The sequence below is a fragment of the Aythya ferina genome (assembly GCF_964211825.1).
Source record: "Aythya ferina genome assembly, chromosome: 21".
Classification (NCBI taxonomy): Eukaryota; Metazoa; Chordata; class Aves; order Anseriformes; family Anatidae; genus Aythya; species Aythya ferina.
In genome coordinates, this window is record NC_140319.1 from 7,282,346 (window position 1) to 7,298,341 (window position 15,996).

The window sequence follows — 15,996 nt, forward strand, 5'->3', positions numbered from 1 at the left end:
CCCCGGGTGGGAAGAGAGCTGCAGCGCTGCTGCCCCGCTGCTCCTTGCCTCCCGTGGTGCCGGTCAGCCCCATCCATCCGTCCTGGAAGGGAGGAGACAGAGCAGACCCCTGGCAGCTCTTCAGGCCTTGCTGTGTCTGTGAAGAGCAGCGGTAACTCCACTGATGCTCCTGGTAGGTTTTCGGGGTGAAGATGTTTGGAGGAGAGCGGAGCGGGGCTGGGGAGAGGGACCCCACTGCGAGCTGCCTGGGCTTGGGCAGGTCTGGGTCGTTCTGCAGTCACCCAGCTGCAGTAAAATCCGTGTCCTCTCCTCTTTTTCTGCTCTCCCCTTCAGAGCAAGGAGCTGGGGAGGAGCAGGCAGGGAGCTGTTTAATCCTGCTCCCCAGCTCCCTCTGCCCAATGCCATCCCCCCGAGGCTCTGGTCCTTCAGCAGTGCCCTTCCAGCGCTGTGCCTTCCCCGTGAGCCCCGCACACAAAGCACGACTCCCTTGGGGAGAGAGCAGGGTTTTTTTTTCTGTTGGAGTGTGTAGAAGGAATAAATCTTTGCAGGATGCCTTAGATTGGCTGGAAAGGGCTTTGGGATGGTGTGGGTAGAAGTTGCCCTTGGTAGTAGTGCAAAGGGGCTGTTGGGGAAACAAACCCACAGCGTCCGCGCCGCCGTTCCGCAGGGTTCCCCCTCCTCTGGTGGGAGGGATTTGTGGCTGTCAGCGAGAGGAGAAAGGAGAGCGTGTGAGCGAGAGGAGCTAGACCTGGGAAAGCAGGAGGGAAGTTTGGCTGCTCGGTGGAAACGCCGGGGGGCTGCTGGCTCCGTCTCCGGGGGAGCGAGGAGGGAAGGCAGGATGGCCGCGGCCCCGCAGGTGGGCTGAGCGAGCTCACCGCCTGCTGCTGGGGCAGCCCTTGGGGTTTGGTGGCTGGGGGACACCCCGGGGAGCTCCCCGCTTCATCCATCCCCTGCTGGGTGCTGGGTACAGGCTGCCTGGCTGCGTGGCACGGGACCACAGAGCAGCAAAACCCCCATGGGGCTTCGCTGCTGGATGGGACCTGGCCCCAGCGAGCCCCCGGGGCTTTGCACCTTGCCGGGAAGCAGAGGCCAGAAGGAGAGGTCAGCCCCACGCTCCTCGCCGCTAGCAGACGGGTGCGAGGAGCCAGGTTTGGTTCTGGCAGCAGCCCAGCGGCGAGCTGCATCCTGACCACGTCCCACGGACGGGGGAACCGTGCTGAGCCCGGCCCGACGGCAGGAAGCCTCCAGGAGCGATAAATCCGCCCGGCGGAGCCCAGCAGGGATCCCTGCGTGTCGGAGAGCATCGCCCGTCGAGGAACGAGGACCTGCTCGTGTGCTCCAGGTGCCCGCGAGGTTTCCGAGCTCCCACGGGCGGCACCTGGGGAGCAGAGAGGAGCCGGAGCCATGGAGCCTCCTGCGCTCGCCCTGTCCCTCATCCTCGCGCTGCGAATATCCTCGCTTGCTTCTGGGACCAAACTCCAGCCCTACATGTGAGTAGATCCCGAGGGGATTTGTAGGGCAGGGGACTGCCAAGCGGAGGCTAAATGCAAGATTTTAAAATCAAGGGGGAAGGGAGGTGCAGGGAGGGTTTGGGGAGGGTCATTTCGTGGTTCTTTATCCAGTACCAAATGTATTTAAAGTTAAAAGAAACTTAAAAGTCTGCACAGTCCCTGCTTGTAGAAGGTAATTCGCTGTCTTTGACTGAAGTGTTGCTATTGTGTGAGCACAAGAGCCGATTATTGTGCAAATAGTTTGACCTTTCCTCACAGAGCTGCTGTTTTATTGCACTTTGTGTCTCCTCGGTGCTTCTTTCCCCCCCTTTTCCCGTTACTCCAGGAGCACGTAGTCCTTTCTTTTTAATTGAATTTTACAGTTCCAGTTGGGTGTTAATCATTTAGCTTCTTTGGAAAACTTCCTCGCGAGCTTGGTCCCCTGCCAGCAGATGATCTCTGGATGCAGGGGTTGCTCTCATTCCTTTGGTAAATGAGCCCAGCGTTGCATGGTGCTGTCATGGCAAGCTGCTCCCCCCAGGGTTTTGGACATTTGGGTTTAGGAAAGGGGGAGCAGGGTCCTTTCCAGCAGCTTTGGCTCAGTTGCTTTTTCCCCCCATGTAAGGGATTTTGTGCCTCTGCTTTGACAAGCACTTTTAGGATTCTTGGACGAGGCACTGGAGACGAGCTGTGTGCCAAAGCATCAGAGAAAAGAAAATGCCAGCAGCTGGAAGTGCAGCCCCTTCCCATGGGCACCGCTGACGATGCCTGTGGCACACAGACCCGCTCTTTAGGGACACAAAACCCTCCTTCACTGGGACAAATTGCACCAAGCATCGCTGCTGCCGTGGTTTTGGAGACGCAGAGGGCTCAGGGGCGAGGCGTGTAGGTACCAGCAAAGGGAGGGGACAACCAAGGGGAACGTGCCGGGGTCCCAGGGGCGTTTCCAGGCTGGCTGCAGCGGCGTCACCGAGTGTCCCAGGGCAGTGAGATGCCAGCTGTGAACTCCAGTCTCCACCACCTCCCAGTTACTTGGTTCAACCTTTTATTTTTGTGGAAATGCACAGTCTCTTGCGGGGAGTCTGAAGCAATAGAAGCACTCCCAGGTAACGAATGGCCCCATAACATTAATTCAGGGACAAATATTCCCTTCTTTGTCCTTAGTTAAAACTCCTGACTCCTATTTGCTGAGGAAGAGCTAGGATTAGGAAAGAAATACAGCACAAACGCTGCTTTCCTGCTGCCTTTTCTCCCTCTTGGCTCCCACCTGTGAAACACCAGCTTGTGCCGTGCTCTTGACAGCTCTCCAGCGTTTCCCTACGGCAGACACCGCACGTGGCCGGGGATCTTCCTGCTGTCCCTGGGGATGCCGTGGGGGCGGCAGAGCCAAATTCTGCCACAGCCACAGCCCCACGCCGCTGTCTCTCTGTGCCAGGCCACACGTCTGCGCGGAGCCGGAGCTGGCGCTGGTGGGGCGCCGGGAGCCCTGCGCCCGGGCGCACGCCCGCACGGTCAGGGTGTGGAGGCAGGACTGCGCGGGACTGAGCTGGTGCACGGGCTACGAGCGCAGGTAGGTGATCTGCCATCGCGTCCTCGTGCCATAGCGTCGTGCTGCTCGGTTGTAATACCACCGAGGAGCTCGTGCTGGTGCCGTGGGAGGGTGGTGTGGCTGCGTTTCTCCGTGCCGGAGAGGAGCCCGTTGGGCAGCCACTGCCGGGCTCCACAAAGCCGTGCTTCAGCCCCCGCAGCCGAAAGCTGAGCAGCAAATTGCTGTGGTTGTTCAGGTAATTGGGGGTTCGTTTCTGAGCTGGGAGGCAAGGAGGGGCTGCAGGGGGAGGAGATGTGCAGCAGTGTGACCCATCGCCTTTCCGTCCCTCCACGGCAGCCAAATGGCCGTGTCCCCCACCTCCCCCTGCCCTCCACCTGCTTTCCTGGCCTCGCTAAGCAGCTACAAGCCTTTACAATATCACAGGAATGATTTCAAAGAAGCGTCTTGGACTAGAGACAGCTTTTAAGTCTCGAATTCAGGAATTCTTCCTAACCTGTAATTGCTGGTAATTACCTCGGTGATGATATCTGTGCAGCAGGAGGAAGGGAGCGAACAGAGTCCGGCTTTTGGCTGTGTTTAAGAGAGGACTTTGAAATGAAAGGTGCCTCGGCTGCTGCCACTTCAAAGGCTGGGAGCTCTTCAGTCCCAGCCGTCCCTTTAGTCCTTTAATGTGCGTTTTTGACACTGTAAATCAAGGAGCTGAAAGGAAAAAACCCTCTGTTGCACTTCATTATAAATACCAGAGCAGCCCCGTGCTAAAACTCGGTTCCTGCCAGAAGCAGGGAGGCGAAGCCTGGAGGTGCTGCAAGGCAGAGCGAGGTTTGGCCGTGGAGTTTTAAAAGCAAGGAGAATAAAAGGAATTGCAGCCAAGCTGCCCCAGGAGAGATTTTGCCCCCTGTCCCTCGGCTCTGGGGAGCTCCTGGGCCGTGCTTTTGGGGGCTCCTGGCAAAGCGATGTTTCTGCTGCCGGTTGTGCAGCCTTCCCCAGCGAGCTGACAGCAGGCGGTGACTTTGCTTAGCCCCCGGTAACCAAACTGGGGGGTGACAGCGCTGTCCCTGGGGGCTGGAAGTGGATTTCCCAGCAGCAGGACACAGCAGGAGCTTTTAAGCCTGGGTTCCATTAGTTCTGGCTCATTCAACTCTGTCTGTGCCAGGGACTCCTGAAAACACAGAGGAAAACAGAAACGTCGACGATACTTTATCTGCTCTGCGGTTCTTTCCAGCCCACGGCATCCAGATACCCGCAGGCAGTCGGGGTTGTCAAAATATTTGCAGTTCCTTGAGAACCCCTGGGGGTGGCCGTGCCAGGTGGCGCTCACCCAGGCCGTGGAGGTGAGGTTGTTCGGGTGCTGCCGGGGGCACAAAGCAGCCCAGGGCTCGTCCTGAGCTCTGCGACCTCACTGGGTCCCTTAGACCTGAAAGGGTGAGAAAATTCCCTTCCTGCACACCAGATAACCCAGCTCCCTGTCCCACGAGAGACAGAACAAAGAAGGCTTCCTGTCACCACGAGGGCATTTGCTTTTGTTTCTTGTATTCCTTATTTCTGACAGAGACTGGCTTTAGAGAGCCTGTGGTTTATCATATTTTTCTCCTGGAAGAAAAGTGAAGAATATTTTTTTCTTTCAGCCCTCTTGACCTAAATGTACCTACAAGTGTTCTCGTAGGTAGCATAGCAGAGCTGAGGAACATGTTCCTTTACCCACTTTCTCCTGATTTAAATAGGAAACAAGGGAATTGTTGAGGATAGAAGCATGCTGTGGTTGGTATTATTCTTTCTCCAAATTCTTGCAATGCCATTTTCTCATCATTTCTCAGCCTATGCAGGACAGGTGGAAGAGGCTGCTGGCTACCTTGCAGCCCTTCTGGATCACATTTTCCCCAATCCCACCAGCTCTGCCCCAGCCCCAGGACTTGTCCTTCTGGCACCCAGTGCCACAGTGCTAGCAGACCCTGCTGAGGACATCCACATGGACCTGGGCCTGGTGCTGAGCTGCTCTGCTGCCCCAGTGACTGCACACTGCTGCTTCAGCTTCTCCTGGAACACGAGCATTGCCTTCGTAATTTGTCGACAGCTTGTACAAAAATTGGTATCTGCTGTCGTTTTCCTCAGCTGTGCTTCCATATGCTGGTTGGCACAGAAGGGGAGCTGAAGGTTTCCTTCGCGGGAATCCGTGGTTCACCCTTGTTTCGCTCTGTTTGTAGCAACATTCAGACAAAACCAAACAAGGAGAATGAGTTAGGATAAATATTTGGGGTGGACATGTACAGCACATCTGCTGTGCCAAATACTTGTTGTTGTTTGTCTGCTTTGCTTTGGTGGAGCAGTTTTCATGTTCTGCCAAGGAAGCTTTTTAAAATTCAGCTTCAAAAGTTTTATCTCTGTTTCAGTTTTCGCATACACACAACAGCAGAATTCCGGGAGGGGGAAGAAAAGTGTCGCTTTTATTTATTTATGTTCCAGATCAATCCCCGCTCTCCTGCCCCAGCCAGAGCTACGACCCCTGTTGCCTGCACCCCTAGTTCTGCAGGAATTAACGCTGTCCGGGCCGTGTTTGCTCTGTTTCAGGACCGTGTACTACACGGGCTACAGGCAGGTGTACGAGGTGCGGTACCAGATGGCGTACAGGTGCTGCCCGGGGTGGTCCCAGCTTGCAGGCGATGCCGGCTGCCTGTACCGTAAGTACCCGCGGCTCCGGGTGCCGCCAGCGCTGTCCTTTTGGCTGAGGATGCTCATTTCAAGTCCCGTGCCTCCAGGAAATGCTGCAACAATGTCTTTAAAAGGAACTTTGTGTTGTTGTTTGTCTGTGTTTTTTAACTTTTTATTTATTTGAGTTGTGTGTCAGATTTTCCTCTGGCTCCCCAGCAAGCCCCGTGTTTGCTTTCCGTTTCTGCAGAATTTCCCCCTTGCAGCCTGAAAGGGTTGTCAGAGGCCCGTTCATTTATCTGGCTGCCAAACGCTATTAAACATTTAAAGCCCAAAGTGGTGATTTAAGTGGTGCTGTTGGCAGAAGCTCTGGAAAGCGATGATCCAAGTCCTGAGTGGACTTTTCATTACCCAGCCCCGTAATTGCTGCCTGTGTGACGGCGTGGCGAGGGCTCCTCTGCCCCCCAGTTGCTCAGCATTTTGAGAGGCTTGTGTGCCGGGTCCCAGTTCTGCTGCTTTTAAGACTGACGGATCTTGAAAGCCCCCTGCTAGAGGTTGGAGGTCCCTGCGCTTCTTCCCTTCCATCTGCCCGCTGCTTTACCCTAAAGGTGAGCGTTCAGGCCCGGGGGGACCAGCACAGGGCGCCTCAGCATCAGCCACGGAGCAGGAAGCGAGCTGCCAGCATGGGTGAAATGATGGCATGGGTAAGATTTGAGGCAAAGACACAGAACTCGAGCCTTTGGGATTCTGTGTTGGCTTGTGAGCTCTGGTGTAATTCGCTGCAGAGCAGGCGCAGAAGCATTTACCTCCCAGCTGTGCGGGGAAGCTGCCGTGTGTGTTCAGATTGGCATGAGTCAGGCTATGGATATGCAAATCTTCATGTAAGTGACGATTCTGTGTTGCTATTGTTGAAGACAGAGGCAGCATTATCCTCACGGGCCGGATCCCTGCCTCCCACTGGGGCTTGGTGTGTGCGAGGGGGGCTGCGCTGCTCCCGCCTCCTGCCTGCAGCTGCCTCCAGCTGGGCAATATTGAACCTCAAACTTCGCTTTGGAGAAGGTGAAAGCCAAATAAAATCTTCTGAATCAGACAAAGGTTTGTCTAGGTGTACGTGCAGTCAGACGTCGCTGTCAAGGCAGAATCCCATGCGTTCCCCGTGTCGGGGTCAGGCTCTGGAGGTGCTCTCCAGCCCGCACTGTGGATGAGCAGCTTTGGTTTCAAGTAATAGGCAGGGAAACCAACAAAGCCCTTGGGATCAAACCTGCCTTGCCATCAGGGGGATGAAAGCCAGCAGTTTCCAGACCCATTGTAGAAGTGGTTTTGATTGCAGTTGACCTACAATATAGGAAAATGGCTCCTGCTCTGGCTGCCCTTTGTTCTGCAGGCAGGCTGCCTGCACCTTCCTCGCACTTTGATGCTTGAAGAAAAAGCTAAGAAAAAAAAAAAAAAAAAAAAAAAAGGTGTCTAGCAAGCCAATCTTCATTCTTCCTGCTGAAGAACCCAACCTGCTGTGCCGCAGGAAGCGCTGCAGTGCCCAGCAAGCTGTCAGCGAGTGGTAACAACCTCAGGTGAACTCCAAACCGTGGCTGCGTGGAGGTTTTCCTGCAGGGGACGCGAGGGATCCCAGCAGGAAGGAAGAGGTGACAAGGGAGCAAAGCTGCTCGGAGCAGGCTCCTGTGAACAGGAGCCAGGGGAGCTCCAGCACACGTGGGGATGAAATGCTGGGACTCTCTGTACCCGTTTCATACTGCTGGTGCGACAGGCGAGCCTAAGTTCCCAGGAATAAAGCAGGGGCACTCACACACCTCAGGTGCAATATGTGCCGTGGGGAGCTCGTCTCTGTGCCCCTCTGCACAGCCAGGGGCTCCTCCAGGGATCACCCGGGGTGGGAAGCTCCCGCAGCATCGCCCTGCATCACCTCTCGAGTCGCGGGCTGGACTGGGACAAATGGTCCCAGCCAAGCCAGATCGGGAATCTGTGGTTGTGCCCCAGCTCCTGCCCAGCTCCTGGGGCTGGGATCTGCTGCCGTGATCTGCAGCCCATCCCAGGGACCTGGTTTCTGTGCCAGCAGATCTCCCGTCCGAGGGGCTCGGCGCTGACGGGGGCGTGATGGCTTTTCCTGCTGGTGCGAGCACGGGGACATCTTCCTCTGGGTCCACAGGGAGCGTAGGAAGGGCTGGCCGAGGAAATGAGTCAGTAAAATCGGTGAAGTGCTGAGGCAGGGAAACACGACCAGGGTGTTATTCGCATTAGTGGATTTTCGGTGCTGTGAGCAGCAGCCACAGGCCCGCCTGCCCCCTGCTGCAGCGAAGGGCGGCGAGGTTGTGCCAAACCATGTCAGTGGGATTTGTGGCCCTTCCTGCATGCCTCCAGAGATCACTGGTGGTGCTCCAGCAGCACGGCGCTGGGGATCGCTGCAGACAATTCAATTGCAGTGGTCGGATGCTGTGAGGTGGAACCATTCCAGCGAATTTGTCTTGTCCCTGTCGTGCTGTGAGCCTTGCAAGGCAGCCTTGATGGGCTGAGCATCGCCAGCAAATGGGCACCGTGGAGCCAGGCTGGGATCCATTGCCTGAAGTCTCATTTTTTGGTGATTTAGGTGAAGGAGTCAGGGAAAATGAAAGAACCTTGCTCTACATTTTGATCACTGCATTATTTCTAGTAGCGTTGAGGCAAGAAAGAAGGAAAGAAAACTTTGGATTGTGCTTCTTGCAGATGTGGAGAGTGAGCAAAACTAAAAAGCTGCAGTGCCTCAGGAGGTTTTGGAGCACAGCTGGACATGGGAAGTGCCATGAGCCCTCTCTGCCTTGCTGTGTAGGAGGAAACACCCCAGGAAATGTGTGTGACACCAGGCACGGTGCAGCTGGGCAGGGGCTGGAGGTGGTTTCCCAGCTTGCAGCGAACTGCACCAGCCGGGCAGCCTGTCTGGTACGGGGTCACCTCGGTACCTGGGGCTGCACGGCTATGAAAAGTGGCTAAAGCATCAGATCAGGAGATAACTGGCCTTCTGAAGCAACATTTCATCACTGTCTCATTAGTTTGGGTGGGTGAGTGCGTGGACTTCAATGCTGCCTTTGTATGAGTAAATAATCTTTGTTTTGGAGGAGGGGGGATTTGAAAACTCATCAGGTTCTTAAAAAAGCCAAGACTGAGGCTTAAGTGTGTTAGCTGTAATGCACCCAAGGCGCAGAGCCCGGGGAGCTCAGGTGTCAGCGGGAAGGGGACTCGGAAGGAGGCAGGTACAGAAGGTTTAACAGAAAGCTGAGCAGCGTGTGGGAAGTAAGGAGAGAAGCCAGTGTAATTGCTGATTTCTCTGCCATAAATGTAGGATACGATGTGAAGAAGCCAGCCAGATCCAACGAGTTTAATCAGGAGGTCTCTCAGTCAGGTACCTTTTCATCTTTTTTGCTTTGGTGTGTTGGAAATGAAGAACCCTGAGCTCTTGGGGCCACTCATCTGATGGCTCCATAGAGAGGTTGGATGTCCCCAGGGCATCTCCTGAGAATGCCATCTGCTCTCTGGGCTTTGAGCAAGTAAAAGAAGCGACAGAGCACGCATCGTTACAATAGGGGTGTGTCTGTGTAGCAAGGGTGCAAAATTATAGGATGTAATATTCACCGAAACGTTGACAAAACCGTAATCAGTGCAAGCCAGACGGAAAGTGTTGCACGAGACAATGTTGAGATTTAGCACAGGGGGGGAATTAGGAAATCAATTGTGTTTCTGTAGGAAAAAGCAGCGCCCATATTTGATATATGGGGCAATGAGAATAGTGGGAAATTTGGTAATGCGGTTAATAGCTTTCCATGCAGGGAAGGCTGTGGCTGATTGCATTGTGGTGTGAGCTGTGTAAATACATCCCAGCGTCCTGCCCAAGGGCTGAGCCCTGCAGAGGTTTCACCTCGCACGTGAATTCCGTGTGAGGAGCTGCAGACGTGGAATGAAAGCAGCCAGGAGCCCGCAGGACTCTGCACTCTGTGGGAGATGTCCTGCAATTTTTTCTTATATAGAGAAACCCTGGAAGATGTTTTTCACCCTTTGCATCTCCAGAAGGACACCGTGCAGGGCTGGAGCTGGGACATCAGCACGGAGCCACAAAAGGCTGCACCCAGCTCCCTCCAGCTCCGTCTGGGCCGTGTGCGCTGTGCTCTTTCTAGTAAATTTGTGTTTCTGAGCCAGCAGGCTGAGGGTTGCCAGGTCTGTCTGCTGTAACTCCAGCTACTTGAAATAATTACAGGCTCTGGGTCTGCGGGACACGAGGGCCTCGAAGCAGGTGACCGTGACAGGGCTGGCAGCAGCGCCGCGTCCCTGCCAGGGCTCCCCAGTGCCAGCACAGCACACGGGCACCCCGTGGCGAAAAAGGAAGGAAGAAAGGAGTAGGAAAAAAAAAAAAAAAAAAAAGAAGCTGGCCAGCAGCACAGAAGGTCTGTGAACAGAGAAAATTGCCTTGTCCAACCTTTAAGTGGACTTGAAAAGGAAGGCGTTGTGCTGCGTCCCTACACTGCAACGAAGCACGGCAAACACAGCATCGTTTGCTAAAAGCACTTCTGAGATGAGCGCTTTCTAGTGGGAAATATAAAATGTTTGCTGCATTTCATGAGCTTTAAGAAGTGTGTTTCATTGGGAAAACTTGCTCCTGTTTGTGGCTTTATTGGGATGTTTGAAAAGGTGGATTTCAAAAGCCTAATTGAGCATTCTCTCTCTCTGTGTTCATTTCACACTTCACTGGGTGAGAACAGAGAAATGTGGCTGCTCGGCCTTCCTTGCAGTTTAGCTCCGTTTCATTCTCTGGTCCACTCAAAAGGTGACACCACGTCTGGCCAGCCAGCTCTGCAGGAATGGAACGCGGCTTCTGGTGCTTTTTTTTTTTCCTTAAGGACGCCTCCAGTTTCAAAGCAAGTTATCCTTGCTGGTACGAGATTGGGTACGATTCCTCGTGAGCCATTTTCCTGATGATTTTACCCACTTGCTGGCTGGCATTGTGTTGTTTTAGGAGTAGAAGTGAGGTCCGTTGGCTGCTGGAGAGCAGCTGTGGGCACACATCACCGTGCAGGCAGGACAAAGCATGCGCCGGGGAGCGAGCGAGTTAATTGCATGGTTCATCTCTGGCTCTCGGGGGCAGAAATAATCTGAACCCTGATGAGAAGGTTAATTAGCTGTATCGCTGCCTGCCCACCACAAGATACGGGGCAATGAACATTCTGATGCAAGTGGTCTTTCATCCAGCCCACCACAGGACCGGTTTGTGAGAGTAGCTTAAAATAAAATAAAATAAAATTGTAAGCCAGTTGTTTTAGCGAGTGGCACAGCTGGCAGCAGGGACTGGGGAAGGAGACGAGCTCCCTGCCTCCAGCCACTCAACCAAGCAGTGTTTTTATTGTACTTCCCATCCGACAGCTTTGTTGTGCTTTGAAGGCGTCACTTACTCTGCAGAAAGCCCCAGTGAGGTAAGGAGGCAGGGATTAGATTAATTCTGTGCTCAGCTGAAACCCAGCCAGCGCTCGCCCCGAGGTGGGAGCTGTTTCCCTTCCTATGGCACCTAGGTTTTAGGACAGATGCCCCTCAGAAATGTTCAATGGGATTTTTGTAATTATTCAGGTTTGCTGCGGGGCTTTGGGAACTCAGTGCATGGGCATTTATTAGCATAGCTGCACTTCTGCTCCTGATCGCCAGAGTTATTCTCTCTCTCCCTCCTTGCAGCTGCCTGCAGTGCCGGGGTTTGTTTCAACGGAGGGAATTGCGTCGAGGGCTCCTCGCAGCTCTGCCTCTGCCCCGCTGGCTTCCAGGGCCCTCGCTGCCAGTTTGGTGAGTCGGCTTTTTGAGTTCTTCCTTTGATTTTGGGTCAGAAGTGAAGGAGATAAAGAATGAGGGATACCCCAGTATTTTTTTTTTAATCCTTACTGGCTATTGTTTTATCTGCCAAACTCCGATAATCTTCCCTCTACTTTCTTTGGCCACTGTTAGTAATGTTTGGGGAGTTTGGATGGTTGGGAAGGAAACGCTTATCAGGCCTGGCTGTGAAGCACAGCCCCATCGCTCCGGGCTGCCCTCCGCAGGGGCTGTGCTGGGGGCCAGGAGGAAGCCGATCCACCTCAGGTCAAACAGAAACCCAGCCCAAGTGAGCCCAGCAATGGGCTGCCACAGCAGGAGGGGAAATAACTGCGCTCTGACCAACTGCATGGTTACATCCTCAGCTAGGTCTAGCTGGGGGCTGCTAAGATTTATTTAATTAACGTTTGCACAGTACACAAATTCTCTCTTGCAGTCCATTGAGTTTCTTACGTTTGGTAATTCAGAGATGTTTTGATTTGGCAGCAGAGCATCCGCATGGCAAGTGACCACTAAGTGGGATGGGTCTGCGTGCCGCAGGAGCTGGACTTCTGCTGAGGAGGGCTGGGGAGTCCCTGCCCAAAGCCCCCACCTCGGGGCAGCATCAACTCAGAGGTGCTTAAAAGGCCCGCAAGGCTCATTTAGACAAAGCCCATAAAGGAAGAGGATTCTCTCAATCAGCTGCCAACCACAGGTTGGCCAAAACCTCCTCAATGCTGTTGGCTTTGGGCTGCCTCCAGCCCTTGCTCGGTGTCGTTACCTGACCTCAAGCTGTGTGTTTGCAGCAGACCCCGAGGTGCCAGGTGTGGGTTTGTGTGCGATGGTTATCTGCCCCTGCCATGCCCAGTGGTGGCACCAGCCCCCAATTCTGTGATGAGCACCCCAAAAAAAGTCATCTTGAGGCCCTGCACACAGGTCTTGCCCCTGGGGCTGCTGTCCCTTGGTGCTCGTGCTCCGTGCCCTCACTGCCCGGGGCGGTGTTGGTGGCAGTGGTTTCCCTTCGATGAGTTCAGCTGAGATGAAAAGAAGACTGCTTCGCCTAAAAATAATTTCCTGTTTGTTTTGCTTTTCTTGCTTTGTTTCTAAAACAGTCAAACCGCAGTCATAATAGCAGTGCGAGTCCAAATTATTTATCCAGCCGGTGACACTCTCCTATCTTCAGTTTAATGCCACGATGTAAAGCACAGCTTCTCTCTCTTCCTTTGACCCATGGAGGGTTGGAGCACAGCTACTTCTCAGAGATGTACTTGGTCCCGTACTGCTTAGGCTCAGAAGAGACATTGCAGGGTTTTCCAGGAAGCAAAAAGTCCCTAAATTGTTCATGCATTTTTTTGTCTTAGCCTCTGTCATGCAAATTAATAAAATAAACATCAGATGTCTTCCCGTACAGAACCTGAGAGGTAAAAAAAAAAAAATTGGCATTTGGAAATGTTCAGCAATTCCCACAATTATAATTAGTTGCAGCTTTGAAAATAAGGAGCACATTTCTGAGACCCCCAAACGTTTTCTTTAAAAGGGAAATGAGCGGCTTTTTTGGGAGAGGAAGAAAGTATGTCTGTGGGTTTACAAACATTGCCCCCCTTGGAGGAGAAGCCTGAAGTCAGTGCTTTGGGTCAGATTTGGAAGGCTGGGGATTAGGTTTTACTGTCCTCCAAAGCTTTTTGAGGCAGACAGGGAGGACAACAGCAGGTTGTGGATGCTCTGGCTCTGCCGTGGGTTTCTGCAGGGCTGCTTGGCAGCAGGGCTGGGAATGGGATGGGGCCACCTCGGTGCTCTGCAGCTCACATTGGCAGTCCCACGGTGCCAGGCACAGGTGGGATTATCTTCTCAGTACATATTATCTTCTTGAGAAATGCTTCCCCCAAACAGAGCTGGTTAGCATTTGACTGGAGTGAGTCTGGATGTGGTCTGGAGGCTTTGGAGGCTGCTCGATGAACGCAGCACGAGTCAGCCCTGGGTGAACGACGCTCTTGTCATTCGTCTCCCAGAAATCTGTGTCAGATCCTAATGGTATCGCTTCTTTTCTGGAAAGAAATACAGAAATGTTTGCTTGAAAAGCAGGACGTTCTCCGTCCTGAACAGGCCCTTATCATAGGATGTTTTTGCTGGCCAGCCTGGGGCCGCGGCCACCCGCTGTTTACCCTGGCAGGCAGCACGGGGCCAGCCCGACCTGGGGCCGAGGTGCTGTCCTCCCTCATCCCCCGAGCTGCAGGATGTGGGACTGCCTGGGCACTCTTTCTCTGCAGTCCCTCACCTCGGTGTGTGCTCACCGAATCGTGCTCCAGCTCGCGTGACTTTCCCAGCCCAAGCAGCTCCCAGCGCCACGTTTGGAACAACAGCAAGAGCCTGTGTTTGGTGTTTCATAGTTTCACAGTTCGCAAGGCCAATTTAAAATCCGTTTGTGAGGTTAAATAGCAGCAATTGTTCCTTGGCCGACAATTTATTGGACAGATTCCCCTGTTAATAACAGCCAGGCTAAACGAGGCAGAGCCCTTCTCCAGCAGCCACGAAGCCGAGATACTTTTCTTAGCAAGCACCCTGCTGGTTCACAGGTCTGCCTTGCTGCTGGGAGGGGAGAAGTGCCTGAGCCCAGGGGAGCTTTCTCGAGCCTGCAGTCCCGCTGTGTAGTGGTGCCTGGCTGGGATCACTTCTCTGGCTGGCTCAGAAAGGCCATGGAACAAGGGCAGCTTGTGCAAAGCTCCGCTTGTCCTGCACTATCTGCTTGTCCATCGGCCAAAGGCGAGGTATTTAGCAGCTGGCACGCAGGTAGCGCCGGGCTCTTTGAAAAAGTCAGCAAGAGGAAGCGAGCCAAGGTTGTGCAGGGGTTTATTTATAAAAATTAAAATAAAAAATCATGTCTGTGGAGTTTTGAAGAAAAAGGAAAGCGTGCTGCAGCCACGGGCCGGGCTGGTGCCTGCACAGGGGGCTCCTGGTGCTGCCCTCGTGCCCGCAGGACGCTTCCCGCAGCGCTGCCGCTTCCAAACCTTGTGCAGATGCATGGGACTCAGAATAAGTTCACAGTTTATATAGCTGGAATTTCTGAAGGTTAACTAGAGTGCAGCAAAAAGCCCGTTGGGTGTATGCTGACACGTTTAAAGCTGTGTGGCTCTGCCCACGAGTGATGCGGCAAAAGCGTCACCGAGAGGTTTGTGTGAAGGAACCTGGTGGTGGCTGAAGGGGAACGGCTGGTGGGAGAGACTGATGTCCTAAAGGCTGTCGTGAGATCAGGATATGGCTTGCTTTGTTCTGTTCAAGCTTTCCCTGGGTTGGGTCAGGCCTTTCCTTTGAACTTGAGAATGAAGGATTTCGTTATCGTTTATATTGGGTGAAAGAAAATGCACGGCTTGAGTCCTTTAGATGAGCTGTGGCGCTCTGCTGAGATTTTTGGCGAATAAAGGAAGGAGGAATCATTCCATTGGCACTGCAACGGTTTGAAATTTTCATGTAGATCTTTATTACTATGTTAAAAAGGTGCAGGACCAAGTCAGTATTCAGTCTGAGAAAGTGGGAAAGAGAGAAGCAGGAAAGAAAAGCGTTGCTGTAAACCCTCCTGGAATTTTTAGAATTATCTTATGCTTAAATATGCAACACAGTCTGTCGTAAATCTTCAGTGTGTTATGCTTTCAATTTCTGGTTTTGGAAAGGTTGGAAAAAGCATTTTTTTATTCATTATGTGTTGCCTTCTCTGAGGCCTCCTTTAAAGGCTCTGCAATAGTCGATAACATCTCTTAACCAGATTCTGGAACTCCTTATCTCCACTGCAGCCATGGGTTTTAATTTTGCTTCATTTGTTGTGTTTCCATCTTCACTCTCCTTTTCTGTATGGTCTCAGTGTTGCAGTGTAATTCAAGTAATAATTCAAGAAACGTCTATCTTTTGAGATTCCAGTCATTGCAAATACTTTTTTTTTCAGGAAGATGCTCTGAGGACTGCAGCTCCAGAGGTGTAATTAATGAGAGTTATGTGAGGAGGGGAGGACACTTGCTGTATACCATCGCTCCAAATTCAAGTGCTTGGGTGCTTTGTGCATTCCTGTTGTCCTCTGAAGTTTTTTTTTTTTTCCTTTTAACTGGAGCTGGAGCTTGCTGTTCTGTGCAGCCTTTCACCAGACTAAGTCATCTGATAACTGAGGAGGAAAATCTTCCATTGGCAGCCCCCTCAAACACGTCGAGGGTGGCACCGGCCAGAAGGAGGGGTTGTTACGATCGCTCTTCACTGCCAAGTCTGTTACAAAACTCACATGAGAAATGGTGTCTCTGAAAATAGATCGGCGAGTCCCTGACCCGGAGTTCAGAGGCTGAGCCCGGGACACTGCGAGCTTGTGCCCGTGCAGCTCCTTTGTTCTCGGGGCCGCGGGGCCGCGTCCAGCTGGCAGGACAGGGCCGGGGTCCGGGCACATGGGCAGTGCCCTGGGGAGCACCCGACCTGCCGGGGCTGTTCTGCGCTGAGATTTTCCAGTCCTCGCTGGGTTGATTTCCTCCCAGA

At 53.3% G+C, this 15,996-nt stretch overlaps 1 protein-coding gene across 1 annotated transcript in view; it reads left to right on the forward strand.

The window, feature by feature from the left end:
* The first annotated feature begins 322 nt into the window (after nt 1–322).
* MEGF6 (multiple EGF like domains 6) overlaps nt 323–15,996 on the forward strand; it is a 73,411-nt gene continuing 57,737 nt past the window's right edge. The window contains exons 1-4 of the mRNA XM_084495125.1: nt 323–1,490; nt 2,926–3,060; nt 5,605–5,714; nt 11,383–11,487. Of these exons, the coding sequence (XP_084351251.1) occupies nt 1,405–1,490; nt 2,926–3,060; nt 5,605–5,714; nt 11,383–11,487 (436 nt within the window). The 5' untranslated portion in view covers nt 323–1,404. The remainder of the gene's footprint in view (nt 1,491–2,925; nt 3,061–5,604; nt 5,715–11,382; nt 11,488–15,996) is intronic.